The 8,850-nt window shown below is 41.6% G+C and overlaps 1 protein-coding gene across 1 annotated transcript in view; it reads right to left on the reverse strand.

The window, feature by feature from the left end:
- lpgat1 (lysophosphatidylglycerol acyltransferase 1) overlaps positions 1–8,768 on the reverse strand; it is a 73,559-nt gene extending 64,791 nt beyond the window's left edge. Inside the window, exons 1-2 of the mRNA XM_020496243.2 lie at positions 8,233–8,768; positions 6,553–6,804 (exon numbers count right to left, since the gene is read on the reverse strand). Coding sequence (XP_020351832.1) covers positions 6,553–6,790 — 238 coding nt within the window. The 5' untranslated portion in view covers positions 6,791–6,804; positions 8,233–8,768. The remainder of the gene's footprint in view (positions 1–6,552; positions 6,805–8,232) is intronic.
- Positions 8,769–8,850: the final 82 nt, after the last annotated feature.

Consider the following 8,850-nt stretch of genomic DNA (forward strand, 5'->3'; position numbering starts at 1 on the left):
TATGGTCGAATCCAGAAACCATCATCTCGAAAACAAGACGTTTATTCTTTCAGTGAAATAAGGAACCGTTACATATTTTATCTAACAGGTGACATCCATAAGTCTAAATATTCCTGTTACAATGCACAACCTTCAATGTTATGTCATAATTCCGTAAAATTCTGGCAAATTAGTTTGCAATGAGCCAGGCGGCCCAAACTGTTGAATATACCGACTCTGCGTGCAATGAACACAAGAGAAGTGACAATTTCGCCTGGTTAATATTGCCTGCTAACCTAGATTTCATTTTCGCTAAATATGCAGGTTTAAAAATATATACTTCTCTGTATTGATTTTAAGAAAGGCATTGGTGTTTATGGTTAGGTACACGTTGTAGCAACGACAGTACTTTTTCGCGAATGCGCACTGCATCGATTATATGCAACGTAGGACACGCTAGATAAACTAGTAATATCATCAACCATGTGTAGTTCCAACTAGTGATTATGATTGATTAAGTTTAATGCTAGCTAGCAACTTACTGTGGCTTCTTACTGCATTCGCGTAACAGGCGGGCTCCTCGTGAGGCAGGTGGTTAGAGCGTTGGACTAGTTAACCGCAAGGTTGCAAGATTGAATCCCTGAGCTGACAAGGTAAAAATCTGTCTTTCTGCCCCTGAACAAGGCAGTTAACCTTTGGGGGCACTATTTTTGTTTTTGGCTAAAGAAACGTACCCATTTGAAACAGCCTATTTCTCAGCCCCAGGAACTAGAATATGCATATAATTGTCAGATTAGGATAGAAAACACTCAAGTTTCCAAAACTATAAAAATATTGTCTGAGTATAACAGAACTGATATTGCTGGCGAAAGCCTGAGGAAAATCCAATCAGGAAGTGCCTCTTATTTTGAAACCTCTTTGTTCCTATGCATACCTATCCTCCATTTGAAAGGGATATCAACCAGATTCCTTTTTCTATGGCTTCCCTAAGGTGTCAGTCTTGACAGTTTCAGGCTTTTATTTTGAAAAATGAGCGTAAGTGGATAGGTGGGGGCTCAGAGTGAGTTTTGCGAAACAGAGTAAAGCAGCCATGGTTTCTCCCGCTGTTATTGAAAAACCTACACACTCGGTTGATGTATTATCGAATATATATTTTAAAAATAACATGAGGATTGATTATAAAAAACGTTTGACATGTTTGTGGACTTTATGGATATTATTTGTAATATATGTCTGCGTTGTTGTGACCGCTCTTTCTTGTGGATTTCTGAACATAACGTGACAAACAAACAAATGGAGGTATTTTGGGTTAAAAAAATATATTTTTATGGAACAAAAGGAACATTTGTTGTGTAACTGGGAGTCTCGTGAGTGAAAACATCCGAAGATCAAAGGTAAACGATTAATTTGATTGCTTTTCTGGATTTGTGACCTAGCCCACCGTTCCTAGGCCATCATTGAAAATTAGAATGTGTTAACTGACTTGCCTAGTTAAATAAAGATTAAATAAAAGGTGTAAAAATAAAATAAATTATATATATTTTTTAATCGCCGTCCAAAATTACCGATTTCCGATTGTTATGAAAACTTGAAATGGGCCCTAATTAAATCGGCCATTCCGATTAATTGGTCGACCTCTAGTAAAGAGTGCAGAGGGGAAAAACACACCTACAGGGCCATCAGAAAGTATTCAGCCCCTTTGATTTTTCCCCCCTACATTGTTACGTTACAGGCTTATTCTAAAATGTATTAAATTGTTTTGTTCATCAATCTAAACACAAAAATAATGAAGCAAAAACAGGTTTGGAAATGTTTGCACATAATAAAAAAACATCACAAGTATTCAGACCCTTTAGTTCGTTGAAGCACCTTTGGCAGCGATTACAGCCTCGAGTCTTCATGGGTATGATGCTACAAGCTTGGCACACCTGTATTTGGGGAGTTTCTCCCATTCTTATCTACAGATCCACTAAAGCTCTGTCAGGTTGGATGGAGAGCGCGCTGCACACCTATTTTCAGGTCTCTCCAAAGATGTTTGATCGGGTTCAAGTTCAGGCTCTGGTTGGGCCACTCAAGGACATTGAGACATGTCCCAAAGCCAACCCTGCGTTGTCTTTGCTGTATGCTGAGAGTAGTTGTCCTGTTGGAAGGAGAATCTTGGCCCCAGTCTGAGGTCCTGAGCTCTCTGGAGCAGGCTTTCGTCAAGGATCTCTGTACTTTCCTCAGTTCATCTTTCCCTCAATCCTGACTCAAAAACATCCCCCACAGCATGATGCTGCCACCATTCTTGACCGTAGGGATGGTGCCAGGTTTCTGCCAAACGTTATGCTTGGCATTCAGGCCAAATTGTTAAATCTTGGTTTCATCAGACCAGAGAATCTTGATTCTCATGGGCAAACTCCAAGCGGGCGGTCATGTGCCTTTTACTGAAGAGTGGCTTCCGTCTGGCCACTCTACCATAAAGGCCTGATTGGTGGAGTTCATCCAGAGATGGAGCAACCCTTCTGGAAGGTTCTCCCATCTCCACAGAGGAACTCTGGAGCTCTGCCAGAGTGACCATTGTTATTATGGGGTTTTGTGCGTAGATTGATGAGGAAAACAAAAATGTAATCCATTTTTTTTTATACAAGGCTGTAACGTTAAAAAAAGTAGTCTGAATACTTTCTGAATACACTATATAGCAAAGTTATTACACACGCTGTACTATACAGACTTCCATACTATTTGACCATGTGATAAGACAGGAAGCAGCAGTGTAGTCTGCAACAAAAATTGTGTGCATAATAATTGCCTTCGTAAAAGTATGCATACCCCTTGACTTATTCCCCATTTTGTTGCATTACAGCCCAAACTCAATGGATTAAATTGCCTCTTCTTCCACACACATACACACTATCCCATAATGACAAAGTGAAAACATGCTTAGAAATGTTTGCAATTTTATTGAAACCGAAATATAGAAATCTCTACTACATAAGTATTCACACGCCTTTGCTATGACACTCCAACTTGAGCTCAGAGGCATCCAATTTCCTTTGATCATCCTTAAGATGTCACTACAACCTGATTCAAGTCCACCTGTGGCCAATTCAATTGTTCAGAAAAACACACCTGTCTATATAAAAAGGTCCCACAGTTAACAGTGCATGTCAGAGCAGAAACTATACAAAGGTTCTGTCCGTAGATCTGAGATAGAATTGTGAAGAGGCATATAGCTGGGGGAAGGACATAAAACTATTTCTAGTGTTGAAAGTTCTCAAGAGCACAGTAGTCTCCATCATTGGGAAATAGAAAAAAATATGGAACAGACTGAGCAACCGGTCAAGAAGGACCTTGGTCAGGGAGGTGACCAAGCACCCAATGACCACTCTGACAGAACTACAGCGTTCCTTGGCTGAGATGGGAAAAAGGTCTCCACAGCACTACACCAATTTGGTCTTCATGGGAGAGTGGCCAGATGGAAGCCCCTCCTGAGATAAAAGGCACATGAGAGCACACTTGGAGTTTACAAAAAGGCACGTGAAAGACAGAGCATAAAAGGGAAAAGATTATGTGGTGTGAGAAAGATTTTACTATTTTTGCCTGAATGCAAAAGCATTATGTATGGAGAAACACAGGCACAGCTCATCATGGGGATGCTTTTCAGCTGTAGGGACTGGAAGACAGGTAATGATAGAGAGAACAATTAATGGAGCCAAATAAGGGCAAATCCTTAATGAGAACCTGATTCAGAGTGCAAACCTCAGACTGGAACGAAGATTTACGTTCCAACAGGACAATGACCCCAAGCATACAGCCTAAGCAACACTGATATGGGTTTAGAACAAGAATGTTGAAGTCCTTGAGTGGCCCAGCCAAAGCCGAGACTAGAATCCCATTGAAAATCAGTAGAAAGATTTGAAGACTGCTGTTCACTGCCACTCCCCTTTAAACTTAACAGAGCTTGAGAAAATCTCCAAGGAGGAATGGGAGAAAATCCAGATGTGCAAAGCTGATACAGACATACCCAAGATGACTCAAAGCTGTCATTGCAGTAAGAAGTGCTTCTACAAAATATTGATTCAGGGGTGTGAATACTTATGTAAACTCAGCAATAAAATAAACATCCCTTTTTCAGGACCCTGTCTTTCAAAGACAATTCGTAAAAATCCAAATAACTTCACAGATCTGCACTGTAAAGGGTTTAACTTCACTAGGGTAGGGGGCACTATTTTCACCTCTGGGTGAAAAGCATGCCCAAAGTAAACTGACTGCTACTCAGGCCCAGGAGCTAGGATATGCATATAATTGGTAGATTTGGATAGGAAACACTAAAGTTTTCAAAACTGTTGAAATAATGCCTGAGTATACCAGAACTGATTTGGCAGGCAAAAACCCGAGAAAAAAATCCATCCAGGAAGTGGGATTTTTTAAATGTTTGTAGTTTTCTATTGAATGCCATTACAGTATTCATTGACTTAGGAATCAAATTGCACTTCCTATGGTTTCCACTAGATGTCAGCCTTTAGAAATTGTTTCAGGCTTGTATTCTGAAAAATGAGGGAGTAAGACCACTGAATGAGTGGACCCTACAGTATCCCAGAGATTATTCATGCGCACGACCGAGAGCGCGCCTTTGTTTACCTTTTATATTGACTACGTTATTGTCCGGTTGAAATATCGACAATTTAGGATAAAAACAACCTGAGGATTGATTATGAACATAATTTGACATGTTTCTACGAAACACAGTGAGGTTAAACACGGTTTCCCATGCTTGTTCAATGAACCATAAACAATGAATGAACACGCACCTGTGGAACAGTCGTTAAGACACTAACAGCTTACAGACGGTGAAAAATTAGGACACTAGAGGCCTGACTCTGAAAAACACCAAAAGAAAGATGCCCAGGGTCCCTGCTCATCTGCGTGAACGTGCCTTAGGCATGCTGCAAGGAGGCATGAGGACTGCAGATGTGACCAGGGCAATAAATTGCAGTGTCCGTTCTGTGAGAAGCTTAAGATAGCGCTACAGGGAGACAGGACGGACAGCTGATCGTCCTCGCAGTGGCAGACCACGTGTAACACCTGCACCGGATCAGTACATCTGAACATTACACCTGCATGCGGGACAGGATGGCAACAACTTCCCGAGTTACAACAGGAATGCACAATCCCTTCATCAGTGCTCAGACTGTCCGTAATAGGCTGAGAGAGGCTGGACTGAGGGCTTGTAGGCCTGTTGTAAGGCAGGTCCTCACCAGACATCACCTGCAACAACGTCGCCTATGGGGACAAACCCACAGTCGCTGGATCAGACAGGACTGGCAAAAAGTGCTCTTCACTGACGAGTCGCGGTTTTCTCTCACCAGGGGTGATGGTCTGATTCGCGTTTATCATCGAAGGAATGAGTGTTACACCAAGGCCTGTCCTCTGGAGCGGGATCGATATGGAGGTGGAGGGTCCGTCATGGTCTGGGGCAATGTGTCACAACATCATTGGACTGAGCTTGTTTTCATTGCAGGCAATCTCAATGCTGTGCGTTACAGGGAAGACATCCCCCTCCCTCATGTAGTACCCTTCCTGCAGGCTCATCCTGACATGACCCTCCAGCATGACAATGCCTCCAGCCATAATGCTCGTGATTTCCTGCAAGACAGGAATGTCAGTGTTCTGCCATGGCCAGCGAAGAGCCCGGATCTCAATCCCATTGAGCACGTCTGGGACCTGTTGGATCGGAGGGTGAGGGCTAGGGCCATTCCCCCCAGAAATGTCTGGGAACTTGCAGGGGCCTTGGTGGAAGAGTGGGGTAACATCTCACAGCAAGAACTGGCAAATATGGTGCAGTCCATGAGGAGGAGATGCACTGCAGTACTTAATGCAGCTGGTGGCCACACCAGATACGGAACGTTACTTTTGATTTTGACCCCCCCCCCTTTGTTCAGGGACACATTTCATTTCTGTTAGTCAGAAGTCTGTGGAACTTGTTCAGTTTATGTCTCAGTTGTTGAATCTTGTTATGTTCATACAAATATTTACACATGTTAAGTTTGCTGAAAATAAATGCAATTGACAGTGAGGACTGTTTATTTTTTTGCTTTGTTTAAATGAGATCTTTATTTCCTTTTCAGGACATTGGCAAAAATGTTTCAAAAAAACATGTTTTCACTTTGTCATTAATGGGTAGTGTGTGTAAATGGATGATATAAAAATATATTTAATCCATTTTGAATTCAGTGGAATAAGTCAAAGGGTATGAATACTTTCTGAAGTCACTGTAGGTTAAACATTTACAAGTAGGTGTACATGACAAATACAAGGGGGATGACCTGTTCAACATGAACTTCCTAGTTCCTACAGACAGTAGATATTAGTCTTGCACTTGAGATACAACCATCCTCTGAAAGGGGATCAGGTAATCATTGAAAAAGGTTGTTGCCTTCAATAACTTGATTACAATGATCCCACCACACCAGTCTGAACCATGTAGGCTAATGACCAATAGTGCGTGTCCACCATACCCCTTGCATTCATAGCTATCCCCAGTTTCAAACAACTCTGAGCCAAGGAAAAGCATGTTGTGTGGCAGCTTACCTGTATAGCCTGCAACCCAGCCCCACAGTGACACCATTGCCAACATCCATTTGAACATTATTCCTTCAATGTGCCAGAAATAGCGACTGTCCATTATTCTCAGAGGTTGAAGAAGAATGCAGTAGAGGCAATACGAAGGGATTGCTACACAGTTATTGATGAACACAAAGATGAAACGAAGGAAGGCGTTGAAGAGTACCCAGCCCAGTTTGCGGGCGCCTTCTAGAAGCTGTGCCATACTGATACACACTCCTGTAGAAAGAGGGAAAAAAACAGTAAGCTAGCTAGTAAATACATTTCAGACTGGTGCATTTATAATGTGTGTAAAAACTTGACATTGACAAGTAAACATGGCTAGCTAAGACTATCCCACTGTAAGCTAGCTAATAAATGTAGTTGGCTACAAATATTGTTTGTTTGTTCTAAATTGGAGAGCACACAAGCTAGGTAAAAGTAACATTTAGACACCTGAAAAGGGAAGCAGTCTTTCTAGAGGCTAGGCTCATAATCACATTTTAAACAGGTGTAGACCTTACAGTGAAATGCTTACTTACACGCCCTGAAACAATGCAGTAAAGAAAAATAAATAAGTGCTAAGGAAGTATTCACTAAAATAAACTGATTTAAAAAATAAAAATGTATATATATATATAGAGAGAAAGATAACTGATTAAAGATCAACAATAAAATAACATCAGCGAGGCTGTATAGGGGGGGGGGGGGGGGGGGGGTCAATGCAAATAGTCCGGGTAGTTATTTGATTAGATGTTCAGTAGTCTTACGGCTTGAAGCTCTTTAAAAGCCTATTGGAACTAGACTCGGCACTCCGGTACTTCTTGCCGTGTGGTAGCAGAGAGGACAGTCTATGACTAGGGTGGCTGGAGAATGACAATTTTTAGGGCCTTCCTCTGACACCGCCTGGTATAGAGGTCCTGTATGGCAGGAAGCTTGGCCCCAGTTATGTATTGGGCCGTACGCACTATCCTCTGAATTCATGTACCAGCAATCAGTTTTATAGCTACACATGATTCTGCGTTACATAGTTAATATCATTGAGCAGGACTCAGGGCGGATACCGCCGGGTTCAAATCACATCACTAGTCCAAATCTTGGGAGACCAGCCAAAAGTGTTCTTTGCATTGAATGAATGAACCTACAACACCGTTTTCTGCGTCCAGTTGTTTCCGTAACTAGCTAGTTAGCTATTGAGATATAAATAATATTATTAATAATAACAATAAAGTAATTAGTAATTACATTAACGATAGCTAACTTTGTGTTGGAATCTTTACCCAGGAAAGAAAGTCAACCAGTTCGTTAGCTAATTTTTGCCCAGGTGCTCTGACTGAAGCAAGCGACAAACTTATCCACAAAAACTAGTTAGCCAGCTAGTAACGTTAGACCAGTAGTTTATGTAACTAACTAGTTATAGGTACAACGGTTTTTACAACGCTGCATGGATAACCGTGTTTCGGCTAATGTTACCTGGCTAGCTAACTAATAAGCCAACGTCGCCGTGACTCACAACATGATATGTCATTTAAATTGTTTTTAAGTACATTTTGTACAAATTCCGTGCCAATCATGTCTTACTAGTTAACATTTGCTTGTAAATCAAATCACGGTCAGAGGTTTGTCAGCTAGTTAGCTAAACATCCATGTTCTTATCATCATACTCACCCAATCTTACTATCACTTCGTCCAAATGCCGGACGATAAAACCAGCCAGCTAACGTTAGAGATAGCTGGCTTAAAATGGATGAATACCAAGTCACATGTATTTAGTTAACATGTTAGATCCTTCAACGTTGAGTAATACATCATCCTGTCTATGTGCTGTTCAGACTCCGGTCACGGATAGCTCGCCGCTATCCATGTACTGTAACGTCTTCTTTAGCGTTGCTGGGTTCTTCTCAATCAATGGCACTCGAATAATTCCATCGATGCAACATCAGTTAGCTAACTAACGTTAGTAGATCGCAAGCAGGATAGCCATGCATCAGCTCCAGCTACATCCCTTGCGTCTCTTTTAATCCAAATGCAACAATCCCTTGATGAAAGAGCCATATAACACGCCTTTATTGTTTTAATGCAAAGGCGGCGGCGTTTCAGTTCGTACATCGGGTGATGTTGAATAGATTCTGCCGTCTGCTCCTCTAGCTTGTAAAATCCGTTCGATTATATCTAGCTATTTATGCACTGCAGCGGCCACCAGAGGAGAATCTCTGTCGTTCTTCTTCTTCGGGAATTATGTTGGCGGATCGCATCCAATTTAAACTGCATCCCCCTGCCACCTAC

Source organism: Oncorhynchus kisutch, linkage group LG12, assembly GCF_002021735.2.
Source record: "Oncorhynchus kisutch isolate 150728-3 linkage group LG12, Okis_V2, whole genome shotgun sequence".
Taxonomy (NCBI): domain Eukaryota; kingdom Metazoa; phylum Chordata; class Actinopteri; order Salmoniformes; family Salmonidae; genus Oncorhynchus; species Oncorhynchus kisutch.